Raw genomic sequence first — 19,852 nt, 5'->3', positions numbered from 1 at the left:
CAATTTTATACATTTATAATAATTTAATACATATATATTAAATGCAATATTTGATCTATAATATGTATATAAATTATGAATACATTTATTTAATAACTACATATATTATAATTCATAGAAATAGAAATATTTAAAAATAATTTGTATGCATATTTAACATTTAATATAAATTATTATAAATGTATATGAGATTGTGCAATATGTATTGAAATTATTATATTTATATTAAATGTAAAAGTAATATTTATATAAATTATGAATCTTTTTTATTTTAAATAACTACATCTGTTATAATAATTGATTGTATTTATTTATTTAATACATGTATTTAATTATAATTTATATACATATTATATATCAAATATTATATTTAACATAAACTCTGTATGTATGTGTATATATATATACACACACAAAATGTTACAATATTTATTTAAATTATTATTAATGTATATTTATAAATACATGTGTTTAATAACTACATCTATTATAATAATTAATTAAACATATTTATATATATATATATATATATATATATATATATATATATATATATATATATAAATATAAATATAAATATATATATATATATATATATATATATATATATACACAAAATGTTACAATATTTATTTAAATTATTATTAATGTATATTTATAAATACATGTATTTAATAACTACATCTATTATAATAATTAATTATGTAATAGATGTATTTAATGATAAATATTTAATAATAATTTATATAAATATTATATATTATATAATGTATATTGAATTTTATATATAGATAAAATATTTTCTATATAAAATTATATAATACATGTACATACATTATTAATTACATTTTATATTTTATTTAAATACATTTATTTAGATGAATATAAATGTTACATAATTGTATAATGTAATTATTAAATGCATATTAAATTTAATACGTAAAATTATCTATAAATAAGTGCGTTAAATGTATTTATTCATTAAAAATATGAATATAAATATGTATTATATAATTTTATATTGTGTAATATTTATTATAATAATTTACAAAATGCATATTACATTGAATATTTAATATATACAATAATATAATGCATGTACATAAATTATAAATAAATGCATGTATTATATTAATTACATTGTATATTTTATTTAAATGCATGTGTTTATTTATTTGTATATGAATATAAATATAATATAATTTTATAATATAATTATTAAATTGAATATGTAAAATTATACACAAATAAGTATTATTTATTAAATGTAAAAATATGAATATAAATGTGCATTATATAATTTTATAATGAGTGTAACATTTACAACATTTATATTACATTTAATATATAAAATTACATAATAAATATCCATATAAATGACTAACTGAAATGTATATGAATAAAGGAATATGAAATATTTGTGTGTGTGTGTGTGTGTGTGTGTGTGTGTGTGTGTGTGTGTGTGTGTGTGTGTGTGTGTGTGTGTGTGTGTGTGTGTGTGTGTGTGTGTGTGTGTGTGTGTGTGTGTGTGTGTGTGTGTGTGTGTGTGTGTGTGTGTGTGTGTGTGTGTGTGTGTGTGTGTGTGTGTGTGTGTGTGTGTGTGTGTGTGTGTGTGTGTGTGTGTGTGTGTGTGTGTGTGTGTGTGTGTCTCTCTCTGGTGCAGCTGCGTTACGGTGAGCCCACATTAAGGAGAGCGGTGCCACTAGCCCTCGCCCTCATCTCCGTCTCCAACCCCAGGCTGAACATCCTGGACACGCTCAGCAAGTTCTCACACGACGCAGACCCGGAAGTGTCCCACAACTCCATCTTTGCCATGGGCATGGTGGGCAGCGGTCAGTCACCTGCTCGATTGATGACATCATGAAGTGCCTCTGCCAATCAGAGGGTGCGGTTTTCATGGTTACTGTGTTTTGGTCTCTTCTGCAGGCACCAATAACGCGCGTCTGGCGGCCATGCTCAGGCAGCTGGCGCAGTATCACGCCAAAGACCCCAACAACCTCTTCATGGTCCGACTCGCACAGGTGAGCAGCACAACAGGGTGTGTGTGTGTGTGGACCTGCTACTGTCTGTGGCCCAGAACTCAAGCGGAAATATAACTGGGAACGTTCGGCCTGGCATGTTTTTGTTTGTATTAGTAATTACACACACACGTTCCTCTTTAGCGCTTGCTCTGGTCATAGATGCATGTCTTTATAACACATCATCAGCTGTTGTTTGACTGTTAATGAGAGCGGTGATGAACACACATCAACTCTACACACTCAAAACTGTGAGTTGACTTTAGTGAGTGAGTGAAGCAGTGGCTGAGGACTCTCTTGGAATTGCTCCGTTTATTATGAATTATGTTCATTACAAAAACTGAACTCTGGCTCATGGTCAGTTTTTATATATAAATATATATATATATAAAGAAAACAAAAAATGTTGGTGGATAGAAAAAACAAACATGACCAGGAAAGTAAGATGTATGTTTTGTGTAAAGAATATTAATATTCATCCTTTTATAATAATTATATATAAATATTTTTGCAGTATCTATATCCAATTATACAAGTTATTTTATTTTATCCATTTTTAATTTTAGTTTTTTTTTAAATATTTCTATTTAGCTTTAATTTAGTTTTTGTTTTAGTAATTTTAGAGTTTATTTCAGATTATTTCAAATTTTTAAATGTATTTTATTTAATCAGATAACTATATATATGCTTCATAATATGAAAATATATTAATTACAAACATATAAAAACTGCAGTATTGAAAATGTTTCTGGGTTATATATATATATATATATATATATATCATTATAATTTTATTTTTATAGTATTTATTAATATTTTGAATTTTATTGTATTTGTTCCATTTTTAATTTAATTTTAGTTCATTTTATGTTGGGAGTTTTTTAAGCTTTTTTTTTTACTTTTAATTAGTTTCAGTTTTATTAATTTAACTTTTTTTGTTTTATTAAAGTGTTGCTTTTTTTTCAGCTCAGGTTTTCACCTCAAAACCAAAAGGAAAAAATAAGAAATATGTTTTGTGTAAAGAATATTCAATATTAAATCAGTATAAAAGCTGATGCAATCATTTTATGTTAATTATATATAAATATTTTTGCAGTATCTATATCCAATTATACAAGTTATTTTATTTGTTCCATTTTTAATTTTAGTCTTTTTTTTATATTTCTATTTAACTTTAATTAGTTTGTTTTAGTAATTTATTTCAGATTATTGAACATTTTTCAATTTATTTAATCAGATAACTATATATATATACTTCATAATATGAAAATATATGAATTACAGAATTATAAAATTAATGACCAGGGGCCTCATTTATAAAACTTTGCGTAGGATTTGCGTCAGAAGTGGCGTACGGATTAAACATAGGACGTGCGTACGCACAGAAATATTCGGATTTATAAAACCGTGCGCACGCACATCCTACGCAGTTTTCCATTAATAAATCACAATCAATTCTAAATGTAGCGCAACTTTTGCGGCTTCATGTCACGCCCATAGTTGCCCATAAATAGTCCGTGAAACGCCCACAAGTTAATATTCATAGGTTGCGAAATCATGGCAAACACAGAGAGGAAATCAAAAAAACTTAACTTCACTCAATGTGAGGTAGAAGTTATTGTTGGCGAGGTTGAAAAGAGAAGAAAAGTGTTGTTTGGAGGGCACAGTGTGGGCATTACTAATGCCAAAAAGACACTTGAGTGGCAAAAGGTTGCAGACGCCGTAAATGCTGTAGCCTCACAACCTCGGACTATCGACGAAATAAAAAAGAAATGGTCGGATATCAAAGTCGAGGCAAAAAAGCGTCTAGTGCTCCATCGCCAGAGTGTGTCCTCTTGCTGTCTGAAGATGCGTTCACTCCGAATCCTTCCATTCGCCACATCTTCTAGAGCACAAGCCATTGTGCGTCATTACGCATTGAGATGGGCATTTTATTTCCATCCATTTAATTGAATCTGACAAGCTACAGATGTCGGTTATAATCTACGTGGAAATGGGAAATAGTTCCGTGCAAATGTAATGTCTTGCAGCTTTCTGAATGGTTGAGACATACGTCATTTTATCAAAAATAAAACTTAAGGCCTATGCATGAATACCATGAACGTAGCTGATGAAGAAATTTTACTATGAAAACAACTTTCCCCAGTGGACAATTAATACATCTATCTTTTTATCTATATATCTCCCTAATTATCTATCTGTCTAATTGCATCTATCTGCTCCGCCAGACGGACACTTGACGAGAATATCAGTTTTGTACATTAGCTATTTCGTTGTTTACCATATTTATGAGGATGAATTGCAATGCATAACATGCCAATATTATTGCAGAACATATTTCACTTTTCTTTTTGCAAATATGTGTTAATTTGCATTTATGTTGTAATTTTCGTTTGATTTTGTTTGTTTTTACACTGCAGATCGATCAAACGGGTGTTCGTGTCGGCTGTTAATTGTAAGACTTGCTTTGTGAAGTCTTAATGTTATTTATGAGAGGCATAGCCATTTCTTTTACACAACGGTCTACAGTTTCACACACTTTCACGTGTTTCTTCATCTGCCGACGGTGTCGCCATTTCTCATTTCACCCGTTTTTGTGCGTACGCCTGGGTCAGAGCTTGCGTGAAGGACCGCACATTTTCCCGTCAAGTTTGCTTTTTATAAATACCAATGATTGCGTAGAGAGCGGCGTACGCCTTCTTTTGTGCGTACGCAACGTTTATAAATGAGGCCCCAGGTTGTATTTAACCTTAAATATACAAAAATATATTTTGTGTGTAAAAAAAAAACTGAATGATTCAATATTAAATCAGTATTAAAGCTGATACCGTCATTTTGTATGAATTTGTTAATATATTTATATATATATATATATAAACATTTTTGTATTTTATTACATTTTATAGTTTTATTAATATTTTATATTTGCTTTTATTTTTATTTGTTCCATTTTTTTGTTAATTTTTAGGTTGTTCAGTTTTTAGTATGTTTCAGATTATTTCTCATTTTTAAATGATTTATTTATTTTATTTCCGCTTTTTAGAACTCTGATAGAAACTTCATAATATGAAAATATATTAATTACAAAAATGTCAAATGAATATCAGTGTTGAGAATGTTAGTGTGTTTTATCTCTTGTGGTGAGATACGAGGCAGGCGTGTTTTGTGAGCTGGTGATATTTTTCAGTTGAAGTGTGTGTTGTGGCGTGTTCAGCTACTGAAGTGTGTGTGTGTGTGTGTGTGTGTGTGTGTATGTGTGTGTTTCAGGGTCTCACTCATCTGGGTAAAGGCACACTGACGCTCTGCCCGTATCACAGCGACCGGCAGCTCATGAGTCAGGTGGCCGTCGCCGGACTCCTCACGGTCCTCGTGTCCTTCCTGGACGTCAAAAACAGTAAGAGCATCATCTTCAACATCCTGTGCCACATCAGAACCACTCCTGTAATATCTCAAACAACTCCTGTAATATCTCAAACCACTCCTGTAATATCTCAAACCACTCCTGTAATATCTCAAACCACTCCTGTAATATCTCAAACCACTCCTGTAATATCTCAAACCACTCCTGTAATATCTCAAACCACTCCTGTAATATCTCAAACCACTGCTGTAATATCTCAAACCACTCCTGTAATATCTCAAACCACTCCTGTAATATCTCAAACCACTCCTGTAATATCTCAAACCACTCCTGTAATATCTCAAACAACTCCTGTAATATCTCAAACCACTCCTGTAATATCTCAAACCACTGCTGTAATATCTCAAACCACTCCTGTAATATCTCAAACCACTCCTGTAATATCTCAAACAACTCCTGTAATATCTCAAACCACTGCTGTAATATCTCAAACCACTGCTGTAATATCTCAAACCACTGCTGTAATATCTCAAACCACTGCTGTAATATCTCAAACCACTGCTGTAATATCTCAAACCACTGCTGTAATATCTCAAACCACTCCTGTAATATCTCAAACAACTCCTGTAATATCTCAAACCACTGCTGTAATATCTCAAACCACTCCTGTAATATCTCAAACAACTCCTGTAATATCTCAAACCACTCCTGTAATATCTCAAACCACTCCTGTAATATCTCAAACCACTCCTGTAATATCTCAAACCACTGCTGTAATATCTCAAACCACTGCTGTAATATCTCAAACCACTCCTGTAATATCTCAAACCACTCCTGTAATATCTCAAACCACTCCTGTAATATCTCAAACCACTCCTGTAATATCTCAAACCACTCCTGTAATATCTCAAACCACTGCTGTAATATCTCAAACCACTCCTGTAATATCTCAAACAACTCCTGTAATATCTCAAACCACTCCTGTAATATCTCAAACCACTGCTGTAATATCTCAAACCACTCCTGTAATATCTCAAACAACTCCTGTAATATCTCAAACCACTCCTGTAATATCTCAAACCACTGCTGTAATATCTCAAACCACTCCTGTAATATCTCAAACCACTCCTGTAATATCTCAAACCACTGCTGTAATATCTCAAACCACTGCTGTAATATCTCAAACCACTGCTGTAATATCTCAAACAACTCCTGTAATATCTCAAACCACTCCTGTAATATCTCAAACCACTCCTGTAATATCTCAAACAACTCCTGTAATATCTCAAACCACTCCTGTAATATCTCAAACCACTCCTGTAATATCTCAAACCACTGCTGTAATATCTCAAACCACTGCTGTAATATCTCAAACCACTCCTGTAATATCTCAAACCACTGCTGTAATATCTCAAACCACTGCTGTAATATCTCAAACCACTCCTGTAATATCTCAAACCACTGCTGTAATATCTCAAACCACTGCTGTAATATCTCAAACCACTGCTGTAATATCTCAAACCACTGCTGTAATATCTCAAACCACTCCTGTAATATCTCAAACCACTCCTGTAATATCTCAAACCACTCCTGTAATATCTCAAACCACTCCTGTAATATCTCAAACCACTGCTGTAATATCTCAAACCACTCCTGTAATATCTCAAACCACTCCTGTAATATCTCAAACCACTCCTGTAATATCTCAAACCACTCCTGTAATATCTCAAACCACTCCTGTAATATCTCAAACCACTCCTGTAATATCTCAAACCACTCCTGTAATATCTCAAACCACTCCTGTAATATCTCAAACCACTCCTGTAATATCTCAAACCACTCCTGTAATATCTCAAACCACTCCTGTAATATCTCAAACCACTGCTGTAATATCTCAAACCACTCCTGTAATATCTCAAACCACTCCTGTAATATCTCAAACCACTCCTGTAATATCTCAAACCACTGCTGTAATATCTCAAACCACTGCTGTAATATCTCAAACCACTCCTGTAATATCTCAAACCACTCCTGTAATATCTCAAACCACTCCTGTAATATCTCAAACCACTCCTGTAATATCTCAAACCACTCCTGTAATATCTCAAACCACTGCTGTAATATCTCAAACCACTCCTGTAATATCTCAAACCACTGCTGTAATATCTCAAACCACTGCTGTAATATCTCAAACCACTGCTGTAATATCTCAAACCACTCCTGTAATATCTCAAACCACTGCTGTAATATCTCAAACCACTGCTGTAATATCTCAAACCACTGCTGTAATATCTCAAACCACTCCTGTAATATCTCAAACCACTCCTGTAATATCTCAAACCACTGCTGTAATATCTCAAACCACTCCTGTAATATCTCAAACCACTGCTGTAATATCTCAAACCACTCCTGTAATATCTCAAACCACTGCTGTAATATCTCAAACCACTGCTGTAATATCTCAAACCACTCCTGTAATATCTCAAACCACTCCTGTAATATCTCAAACCACTCCTGTAATATCTCAAACCACTCCTGTAATATCTCAAACCACTCCTGTAATATCTCAAACCACTCCTGTAATATCTCAAACCACTGCTGTAATATCTCAAACCACTCCTGTAATATCTCAAACCACTGCTGTAATATCTCAAACCACTGCTGTAATATCTCAAACCACTGCTGTAATATCTGTCTGAAATGTGTGTGTGATTTCCCGTCTCTCCCGCTGCAGTAATCTTGGGAAAGTCTCATTATGTTCTCTATGGGTTGGTGGCGGCGATGCAGCCTCGCATGTTGGTCACGTTCGACGAGGAGCTCAGACCTCTACCAGTGTCCGTCCGAGTGGGACAGGTGAGTGTGTGTGTGTGTGTGTGTGTGTGTGTGTGTGTGTGTGTGTGTGTGTGTGTGTGTGTGTGTGTGTGTGTGTGTGTGTGTGTGTGTGTGTGTGTGTGTGTGTGTGTGTGTGTGTGTGTGTGTGTGTGTGTGTGTGTGTGTGTGTGTGTGTGTGTGTGTGTGTGTGTGTGTGTGTGTGCATAACAAAGTTTAAGCTACCTTTCAAAAGTCAAAAGTTTTTGGTCTGTCTGGAAAAAGTCTCTTCTGCTCACCAAGGCTGCATTTATTTGATCAAAAATACAGTAAAAGATATTTAAAAAAAATACAATTTTAAAAAGCTGTTTTCTATGTGAAAATATGTGAGACATCAGTGTAAACGCCCACTGCTGTGATTGACAGCTGTGAGACTTCAGTGTAAACGCCCACTGCTGTGATTGACAGCTGTGAGACTTCAGTGTAAACGCCCACTGCTGTGATTGACAGCTGTGAGACATCAGTGTAAACGCCCACTGCTGTGATTGACAGCTGTGAGACTTCAGTGTAAACGCCCACTGCTGTGATTGACAGCTGTGAGACTTCAGTGTAAACGCCCACTGCTGTGATTGACAGCTGTGAGACTTCAGTGTAAACGCCCACTGCTGTGATTGACAGCTGTGAGACTTCAGTGTAAACGCCCACTGCTGTGATTGGCTGCTGAGAGACTTCAGTGTAAACGCCCACTGCTGTGATTGACAGCTGTTAGACTTCAGTGTAAACGCCCACTGCTGTGATTGACAGCTGTTAGACTTCAGTGTAAACGCCCACTGCTGTGATTGGCCGCTGTGAGACTTCAGTGTAAACGCCCACTGCTGTGATTGACAGCTGTGAGACTTCAGTGTAAACGCCCACTGCTGTGATTGACAGCTGTGAGACTTCAGTGTAAACGCCCACTGCTGTGATTGACAGCTGTTAGACTTCAGTGTAAACGCCCACTGCTGTGATTGACAGCTGTGAGACTTCAGTGTAAACGCCCACTGCTGTGATTGACAGCTGTTAGACTTCAGTGTAAACGCCCACTGCTGTGATTGACAGCTGTGAGACTTCAGTGTAAACGCCTACTGCTGTGATTGACAGCTGTTAGACTTCAGTGTAAACGCCCACTGCTGTGATTGACAGCTGTGAGACTTCAGTGTAAACGCCCACTGCTGTGATTGGCTGCTGTGAGACTTCAGTGTAAACGCCCACTGCTGTGATTGACAGCTGTTAGACTTCAGTGTAAACGCCCACTGCTGTGATTGGCCGCTGTGAGACTTCAGTGTAAACGCCCACTGCTGTGATTGACAGCTGTGAGACTTCAGTGTAAACGCCCACTGCTGTGATTGACAGCTGTGAGACTTCAGTGTAAACGCCCACTGCTGTGATTGACAGCTGTGAGACTTCAGTGTAAACGCCCACTGCTGTGATTGACAGCTGTGAGACTTCAGTGTAAACGCCCACTGCTGTGATTGGCTGCTGAGAGACTTCAGTGTAAACGCCCACTGCTGTGATTGACAGCTGTTAGACTTCAGTGTAAACGCCCACTGCTGTGATTGGCCGCTGTGAGACTTCAGTGTAAACGCCCACTGCTGTGATTGACAGCTGTGAGACTTCAGTGTAAACGCCCACTGCTGTGATTGACAGCTGTGAGACTTCAGTGTAAACGCCCACTGCTGTGATTGACAGCTGTTAGACTTCAGTGTAAACGCCCACTGCTGTGATTGACAGCTGTGAGATTTCAGTGTAAACGCCCACTGCTGTGATTGGCTGCTGTGAGACTTCAGTGTAAACGCCCACTGCTGTGATTGACAGCTGTGAGACTTCAGTGTAAACGCCCACTGCTGTGATTGACAGCTGTGAGACTTCAGTGTAAACGCCCACTGCTGTGATTGACAGCTGTTAGACTTCAGTGTAAACGCCCACTGCTGTGATTGACAGCTGTGAGACTTCAGTGTAAACGCCCACTGCTGTGATTGACAGCTGTGAGACTTCAGTGTAAACGCCCACTGCTGTGATTGACAGCTGTTAGACTTCAGTGTAAACGCCCACTGCTGTGATTGACAGCTGTGAGACTTCAGTGTAAACGCCCACTGCTGTGATTGACAGCTGTGAGACTTCAGTGTAAACGCCCACTGCTGTGATTGACAGCTGTGAGGCTTCAGTGTAAACGCCCACTGCTGTGATTGACAGCTGTTAGACTTCAGTGTAAACGCCCACTGCTGTGATTGACAGCTGTGAGACTTCAGTGTAAACGCCCACTGCTGTGATTGACAGCTGTGAGACTTCAGTGTAAACGCCCACTGCTGTGATTGACAGCTGTGAGACTTCAGTGTAAACGCCCACTGCTGTGATTGACAGCTGTTAGACTTCAGTGTAAACGCCCACTGCTGTGATTGACAGCTGTTAGACTTCAGTGTAAACGCCCACTGCTGTGATTGACAGCTGTTAGACTTCAGTGTAAACGCCCACTGCTGTGATTGACAGCTGTGAGACTTCAGTGTAAACGCCCACTGCTGTGATTGACAGCTGTTAGACTTCAGTGTAAACACCCACTGCTGTGATTGACAGCTGTTAGACTTCAGTGTAAACGCCCACTGCTGTGATTGACAGCTGTTAGACTTCAGTGTAAACGCCCACTGCTGTGATTGACAGCTGTGAGTCTTCAGTGTAAACGCCCACTGCTGTGATTGACAGCTGTGAGACTTCAGTGTAAACGCCCACTGCTGTGATTGACAGCTGTTAGACTTCAGTGTAAACGCCCACTGCTGTGATTGACAGCTGTTAGACTTCAGTGTAAACGCCCACTGTTGTGATTGACAGCTGTGAGACTTCAGTGTAAACGCCCACTGCTGTGATTGGCTGCTGTGAGACTTCAGTGTAAACGCCCACTGCTGTGATTGACAGCTGTGAGACTTCAGTGTAAACGCCCACTGCTGTGATTGACAGCTGTGAGACTTCAGTGTAAACGCCCACTGCTGTGATTGGCTGCTGTGAGACTTCAGTGTAAACGCCCACTGCTGTGATTGACAGCTGTGAGACTTCAGTGTAAACGCCCACTGCTGTGATTGACAGCTGTGAGACTTCAGTGTAAACGCCCACTGCTGTGATTGACAGCTGTGAGACTTCAGTGTAAACGCCCACTGCTGTGATTGGCTGCTGTGAGACTTCAGTGTAAACGCCCACTGCTGTGATTGACAGCTGTGAGACTTCAGTGTAAACGCCCACTGCTGTGATTGGCTGCTGTGAGACTTCAGTGTAAACGCCCACTGCTGTGATTGGCTGCTGTGAGACTTCAGTGTAAACGCCCACTGCTGTGATTGACAGCTGTGAGACTTCAGTGTAAACGCCCACTGCTGTGATTGACAGCTGTGAGACTTCAGTGTAAACGCCCACTGCTGTGATTGGCTGCTGTGAGACTTCAGTGTAAACGCCCACTGCTGTGATTGACAGCTGTGAGACTTCAGTGTAAACGCCCACTGCTGTGATTGGCCGCTGTGAGACTTCAGTGTAAACGCCCACTGCTGTGATTGACAGCTGTGAGACTTCAGTGTAAATGCCCACTGCTATGATTGACAGCTGTGAGACTTCAGTGTAAACGCCCACTGCTATGATTGACAGCTGTGAGACTTCAGTGTAAACGCCCACTGCTGTGATTGGCCGCTGTGAGACTTCAGTGTAAACGCCCACTGCTGTGATTGACAGCTGTGAGACTTCAGTGTAAACGCCCACTGCTGTGATTGACAGCTGTGAGACTTCAGTGTAAACGCCCACTGCTATGATTGACAGCTGTGAGACATCAGTGTAAACGCCCACTGCTATGATTGACAGCTGTGAGACTTCAGTGTAAACGCCCACTGCTGTGATTGACAGCTGTGAGACTTCAGTGTAAACGCCCACTGCTGTGATTGACAGCTGTGAGACTTCAGTGTAAACGCCCACTGCTGTGATTGACAGCTGTGAGACTTCAGTGTAAACGCCCACTGCTGCGAGACACTCACATTAGAGAAAATAATAAGCACATTCCCAGCATTAGAATCCTTCGCAAGGGAATGTTATTTTTAGTCCTCGTCATCTCACTAACACTCCAGTGGGCGGAGCCAAAGACATGATTATGAGGAAGCTTACAGGAAGTACAACTTTGTAGGGCTGCTCGATTATGGAAAAAATCATAATCACGATTATTTTGGTCAATATTGAAATCACGATTATGTAACACGATTATTTCACATGACTTTGGGAATGTGTTGTATTTATTAAAAATACACCTTTCAACAATTCAATTGAAATTGTAACATTTGTTGTACTTTTTGAACTATTAAAATAAATAATATAACATATATTCAAATCAAAGTATAAAAGTATTCACGTAAAAATGATAATCACAAATAAATAAGATCAACAATATGGTTCGGCTAGATATGCTTTTCAGGTACGTCTAACATTAGTTTTCAGGTACAGAAATGTCTCAAATGTAAAATAACATTGCATATTTGAGTGCATAAATTAAAGATGAATCCTATTAAACTTACAAAAGCTATTCAATCCGGATCGGATATGCGTCGTCTTTCTCGACTGTATAAAGTTCACTTAAGGCATATACAGACTATGTCTGCTAGGATACTCATCAAGATGGACATGTTGACATACGTTTTGTGTGAGTTTGTCCGTTCAAGAGCAAGACTTGAAAGAGAACTCAATATTTGCGCGCTGAGAGACGTGTGCGCGCTCTCGGATGAGTACACAGAGACACATTTTCTCACTGCGCGCGGCTTCTCATTCGCGTCTTCTGGCACTAAACCCGGGTGATGACGGTGAAAATGACTGGACATATTCGAACATACGGCAGCACTCGCATGCATTGAACAAAGTTTACAAAGAGAGAATTATTTGAAAAATATGAGGGGAAAAAAGGACGTTTACACGGCACCCCTGCTCTCGTCAGTTTTTGTTTCTTTATTAGATTGTCATAGGTCACTCTGTTTAATTTTCAAGTGGTTAAACAAATTCGCGGTGTTCCCTTGCGTTGCAGCCACTACCATGTAGCAAATCTTGCACGTAGCATGTTTCTGCTCGTCATCTGATTCCTCGAAGCCAAACTGTTCCCAGACAACGGAGTTGGTTTTGCCTTTTTTGCTCACCAAACGCTGCTGTAACTGCCCTCCTTCTGCCATCTTTACTCGCGCCGAGTTTTTAAATTCCAGCGGATGATATGCACACGAGACTCACGACCTGAGAGAGATTGTGGCTTCGGGAGGGGCGGATGAGCGCGTGCGCGTTTCATTCAGAACGCAAGGCAAAATAATCGTTTTTTCTCGATTATACTATTTTGGTGATCGTTGGGAGGCAAAATCGAAATCGAAATTCGATTAATTGCACAGCCCTACAACTTTGAAATGTAATTTCTCAATACATGACCCCTTTAAAATGGTACCAGTAGTGCAAAGTAAAGTAAACGGTGAACAATAATGCTTCTTTCTGTGTGTCTCCAGGCTGTGGATGTGGTGGGTCAGGCCGGTAAACCCAAAGCCATCACGGGCTTCCAGACTCACACCACACCGGTGCTGCTGGCTCACGGAGAGCGGGCCGAGCTCGCCACAGAGGAGTTCCTCCCCGTCACGCCCATCCTGGAGGGCTTCGTCATCCTGCGCAAGAACCCCAACTACGACGTTTAGACGCGCTACAGAAGCGCACACTAACTGGGACCTCTGATCGTATTTAAAGGCGCCTCCCCTTCGGTCTCTCAGTCTCGGGACTGCGACGATTCCTCCCGCCGTTTTCTCCTCATTTTGTAATTAGAGCAAGAAATGAGTGTGAGTTCATCATCCTGCTTAACATGTTTTTTTGTTGTTTTTGTTACTTGTTCTGTAAAAGGTTGAGATACAAAAATAAAATAATTGTGGTCAAACGTTGCTGTGTCAATATTTTAATACAAAAGCAATTGTGGTTACACTTTATTTTAAGGTTCACACCAAACGTGAATTTAATTTTCCGGAAGGTGATGTTATTTTTAGTCCGTTTGTCTCTCCTCGTCATCTCACTAACACTCCAGTGGGCGGAGCCAAAGACGTGATCATGAAGAAGTGGGCTTACAGGACGTTTTTATAGTACAACGACTATAAAACATGTATTTTTATAACGCTATTTTTTTTATATTCGCTCTACTATGAGACACTTGTTCACACTGTAGTGAGCGAGATCATATTAGGCGGTAAAACATGGCACTCACGGTAAATCAACAACGCCAGATTTACACAATCAGACTAACTGTGTTGAGCTGGAGAACAATGATGAGCTTCTGTCCATCAATGATCCAAACACTGTCTAATAAAACACATCAGATATTAAAGCGGCTTTGGTGTTTCCATGGTTACTACAAAATAAAACCGGAGCGTAACGCGGGTATGATGTCATTGATAAATGGTATAAAATCGCCTATTTCTCTGTATTTAAACATTCTTGGAAACATTTGGGATAATGTACACAAGTCGACAAAATAAATACCACCGTTCTAGTGGGTTTTTAATGATAATAGATATTTTAATCCAAAAAACTTACATATTGTGCCTTTAAGTAGCTACAGGTCTATAGGGTTAGAATTAGAAGTGTTTTAGGATCAGTTGAATATAATTATGCATAATTAATAGTTATTACTATAGTAATAACTGATACATCTTTACTTTTTCCTCAACTAGCCCATAGCTAATTAATATTCAGAAGCCAGGATCTGGCAGTAGTGAAATTTAGTTTGTTTCATACAGACTTTAATATTAACTCGTTTGTTCAGACGTTATCGCTAAACCCTCTTATAATGAATCAAACACACATTACTACTCGTCAGTGTGAGTAAATGTGAGATTTTAGATGGTCACCAGGGGTCGCTGTAATAAAAGGCCACGCCTCTGCGAGTCTGGGCCAATCAGCATCTACGAATCCTACTACTCATGAATATTAATAAGGTCGTGCTGACGTTGCAAAGTGAACTTTCTGCTGGAATCCCAACGCGGCGAAAGCCGAGTTCATGAATATTAACGAGCTCAACTTATTTTGTTTCAGTCCAGTGTCGCCACTAGCCTGTCGCCACACCGAATTAATATTAATGATTTATTACTCGGCGTGGTCACGTGGTTGGGATTCCCTATTGTCACCGATCCGGAAGTTCCCGAGTCGCCGGTTTCCGCCGGAAAAAGGTTCCGTCCGGTCCAGACGGGTCTGTCTCTCTTTCAGTCTTTTTTTTTTCCAGTTCGGTATCGCTCAACTGATCCGAAACAGAACCGGACCGGCACCGAAGATATACGATAAACTCCTGTCCGGTAAGAAACAGCCCCACGCGAGACCATACCGGCGTTGACGCGTGCGCGTGCGTGCGTGCGCGTGAGTGTGACACTGTAAGATTCATTGAAAATGCCATTATTATTATTTTAATGATTTAAACCAACGTATTTTTATGTTTTTAACACCAGTTTTAGTTGATATGTCTCTGACGGTGCGATATAATTGTACACACGATATCAATTACATTGGTTTGTGGGTTTTACTCCATGTTATGAATGTTTCCGACCAATTAATTAGGTTTAGTCAGTTGATCAGAGATAATAAACAGCGGTTTGCCATCAACACAAGCCTTTAGCAGAGGATCATCACCCAGAAGAGGGTCTGTTCCTGCCGGTGAACTGATTTTAAAGCATTTATTCGTCTTTATACACGAGGTGTGTCTGCCTAAAACACCCTTACATCTGCATAGCAACGCACTAACAAGCACTCAAAACCGCTTAGAAACCACATCCCATCATGAAAAGTCAGGTGCCATGGCCTGTTGATTTCCCATGGCAGTGACACAACTCGGTTTGCAACACAGATTAATATTTCACTGACCTACATTTCACAGATTAGATGAACTGTCCTAATGTGAGGCCGTGTTAGTAATGACATCTGTCAATATGTAATGAGATGCAAATGAGGAGTGGGATTTATAGTAAACTGTTTTGTCTGACCCTACAACATCCTAAACGCCTATAATGATGATAATAATAGTATTATGATTTCCTGTATTGTCATCCAGCATTGGTTAATTATTTGTGAACGCGCGTTTTTAACATCGTATGTCAAAGGTGTTTGAGCCCCGCCCCTAATTATTCATAATACGCACGTAATTATTCATGAGATTACGCAACATTTGCCGCGTGCGTTAATGTATTAACATAAAGTGTTTAGTCGGTTAATCGAGCACAATTTAACAGTAATAACGAAGTTGTTGTGCCGGTGAAGTGTTGAATCACGATGATACGCCGGTTCATGCGTGCCGGAGCGCGTGACTGCGCCTGCGCTTGCGCGCGCGACCCACGTGCTTTGTTCCGGCAGGCGCACGCGCGAGCGAACATGGCGACGCGCTGCATGTCTCGCGTTACCGGACAGTGAGAGACACACCGGAGAGAGACAGGAAAAAAAGAAACGGTAAAGAACCGTGTGCGGTTTTATGTGTCAAATGAGCGATTGTACACGAATGCGCGCGCATGTGAATGTGTGTGTGCGTGTATGTGTGTGTGTTTTGTTGATGTGTTCGTGCGTTACGCCCGCAACTACGCAGTAAGTTACTCAATCTGGCCCTCAGAAGTGATCAATACATGTGTGTGTGTGGTGACAGGTGTCTCGTGAACTGATCGGCTTGCATTGAACCGTGTTATTACCATGTTTACTGATAAAGCAGTGTGTTTTAGATCATTTGACATTCATTGATACACGTTATGAATATGATCATCCAACACACCATTAAAAATGTGTGTGTGTTTTTGGTTAATGCATTATAATATAAAAATGGGACTGCCAGAGTATTTGCTGTAATCCTTTCATTTGACTTGTGGAACATGTGAATCATTAGATGCTGATGTATATTAAAGAAACAGTGTTTTATTGTATTTTAGACATGTAAAATTTTACATAATTACAGTGGGAATACATATCATTGGAATTAAAAGATACTTGCATGGTGTATGTCCAAAAATAAGGTAATACTATAGTAAAAAGGTGTGTAAAATGTTAATTTTTGGTATTGTTTTGTCAGTTACATGCATGTTTGCATACATGTACTATGGTATTACCATGTTTTTGACGTGTGCTGTGTAAATGTAATCAAACTTGTAGTATTATTGCCCTCATCGCTGTACTGGTGTCACTACAGTTGTTGTTTTGTTGGTTCGAGAGCTTCTGGATAAGTCGAGATCGCGGTTCTGAACACACACCTAAACAATATAACGTGTATTTAATAGCCTGTCTGTCAAAATGTGAATTGCTAAAATGTTTAATTTGAATTAATTGTTTAAAATAAATCATTTTGATTGAATGAGGGCTCGACATTAACGCTTGCCCGAGTAGCTGGACCAGTAACAAAGGGACGGCAGAAACGTGTGTAAGTGGTCATAATGTACTGGCTGTATCAAGGTTGAGCTGTTGGGGAACCTTGTGTCGCGATCGCTGTAACGCCTCAGCTAAAGCTGCTCGTCAACCCATCGTCTCTTCCTTCTAGTTCGTGGATAAGAATCAAATTAACACTAAAAGAAATGACTTTTTCAAGTTTAAGTCCACCTGTGTTAATCTACTAACTCTCCTGATGCTTTGACGGACAGATCTGGTGATGTGATTGGTCAATCAAACTCGCGGAGAAGGGTCAATTGCCTCATTCTTGAATGAATCAGTCGTTTGAACGAATCGTTTGAGTCAAGGGTTCAATGACCCATTCATAAACACAGGCCTCATTCGTGAATGAATTCGCCATTTAAACGAATTGGTTGAGTCAACGATTCAATGACCCATTCATAAGCACCCGCCTCATTCTTGAATGATTCAGCCATTTGAACGAATCGTTTTTGAGTCAAATATTCAATGACCCATTCAAAAACAACCGCCTCATTCTTGAATTAATCAGCCGTTTGAACGAATTGGTTGAGTCAACGATTCAATGACCCATTCATAAGCACCCGCCTCATTCTTGAATGATTCAGCCATTTGAACGAATCGTTTTTGAGTCAAATATTCAATGACCCATTCATAAACTTCCGCCTCATTCTTGAATATTCAGCCATTTGAACGAATCGTTTGAGTCAATGATTCAATGACCCATTCATAAGCACCCGCCTCATTCTTGAATATTCAGCCATTTGAACGAATCGTTTGAGTCAATGATTCAATGACCCATTCATAAGCACCCGCCTCATTCTTGAATGATTCAGCCATTTAAACAAATCGTCTGAGTCAAATATTCAATGACCCATTCATAAACTTCCGCCTCATTCTTGAATGAATCAGCCGTTTAAACAAATCGGTTGAGTCAAAGATTCACTGACCCATTCATAAACAACCGCCTCATTCTTGAATATTCAGCCATTTGAACGAATCGTTTGAGTCAATGATTCAATGACCCATTCATAAACAACCGCCTCATTCTTGAATGAATCAGCAGTTTGAACGAATCATTTGAGTCAATGATTCAAAAACCCATTCATAAACACGCCTCATTCTTGATGAATCCGCCATTTGAACGAATCATTTGAGTCAATGATTCAATAACCCATTCATAAACACGCCTCATTCTTGAATGAATCAGCCGTTTGAACGAATCGTTTATGAGTCAAATATTCAAGACCCATTCATAAACACGCCTCATTCTTGAATGAATCAGCCGTTTGAACGAATCGTTTGAGTCAAAGGTTCAATCACCCATTCATAAACACGCCTCATTCTTGAATGAATCAGCCGTTTGAACGAATCGTTTGAGTCAAAGGTTCAATCACCCATTCATAAACACGCCTCATTCTTGAATGAATCAGCCATTTGAAGGAATAATTTGAGTCAAAGGTTCAATAACCCATTCATAAACAACCGCCTCATTCTTGAATGAATCAGCCGTTTGAACAAATCGTTTGAGTCAAATATTCAAGACCCATTCATTAACACACCTCATTCTTGAATGAATCAGCCATTTGAACGAATAATTTGAGTCAAAGGTTCAATCACCCATTCATAAACTCGCCTCATTCTTGATGAATCCGCCATTTGAACGAATCATTTGAGTCAAAGGTTCAATAACCCATTCATAAACAACCGCCTCATTCTTGAATGAATCAGCCGTTTGAACGAATCGTTTGAGTCAAAGGTTCAATAACCCATTCATAAACACGCCTCATTCTTGATGAATCCGCCATTTGAGCGAATCATTTGAGTCAATGATTCAATGACCCATTCATAAACACGCCTCATTCTTGAATGAATCAGCCATTTGAACGAATAATTTGAGTCAAAGGTTCAATAACCCATTCATAAACACGCCTCATTCTTGAATGAATCAGCCGTTTGAACGAATAATTTGAGTCAAAGGTTCAATAACCCATTCATAAACAACCGCCTCATTCTTGATGAATCCGCCATTTGAACGAATCATTTGAGTCAATGATTCAATAACCCATTCATAAACAACGCCTCATTCTTGATGAATCCGCCATTTGAACGAATCATTTGAGTCAATGATTCAATCACCCATTCATAAACAACCGCCTCATTCTTGATGAATCCGCCATTTGAACGAATCATTTGAGTCAATGATTCAATGACCCATTCATAAACACGCCTCATT

General features: G+C 38.7%; 2 protein-coding genes across 6 annotated transcripts in view; both read left to right on the top strand.

Annotated features, from left to right (window-relative positions):
• psmd2 (proteasome 26S subunit ubiquitin receptor, non-ATPase 2) overlaps window positions 1-14,138 on the top strand; it is a 30,491-nt gene extending 16,353 nt beyond the window's left edge. Inside the window, exons 17-21 of the mRNA XM_079824469.1 lie at window positions 1,664-1,832; window positions 1,927-2,021; window positions 5,286-5,412; window positions 8,114-8,232; window positions 13,719-14,138. Coding sequence (XP_079680595.1) covers window positions 1,664-1,832; window positions 1,927-2,021; window positions 5,286-5,412; window positions 8,114-8,232; window positions 13,719-13,901 — 693 coding nt within the window. The 3' untranslated portion in view covers window positions 13,902-14,138. The remainder of the gene's footprint in view (window positions 1-1,663; window positions 1,833-1,926; window positions 2,022-5,285; window positions 5,413-8,113; window positions 8,233-13,718) is intronic.
• A 1,257-nt stretch (window positions 14,139-15,395) lies between these two features.
• eif4g1b (eukaryotic translation initiation factor 4 gamma, 1b) overlaps window positions 15,396-19,852 on the top strand; it is a 67,876-nt gene continuing 63,419 nt past the window's right edge. Inside the window, exon 1 of one of the 5 annotated variants that reach the window (XM_079824319.1) lies at window positions 15,396-15,539. The gene's annotated coding sequence lies outside the window, so the exon portion shown is untranslated. Of the gene's footprint in view, window positions 15,540-16,583; window positions 16,681-19,852 lie in introns of those variants that run through there. The other 4 variants (XM_079824316.1, XM_079824318.1, XM_079824317.1 and 1 more) reach the window with 4 other exon arrangements.

Source organism: Gobio gobio, assembly GCF_949357685.1.
Source record: "Gobio gobio genome assembly, chromosome: 8".
Lineage (NCBI taxonomy): Eukaryota > Metazoa > Chordata > Actinopteri > Cypriniformes > Gobionidae > Gobio > Gobio gobio.
Note: the sequence above shows the minus strand (reverse complement) of the source record. Positions and strands in the feature narration are given on the sequence as shown.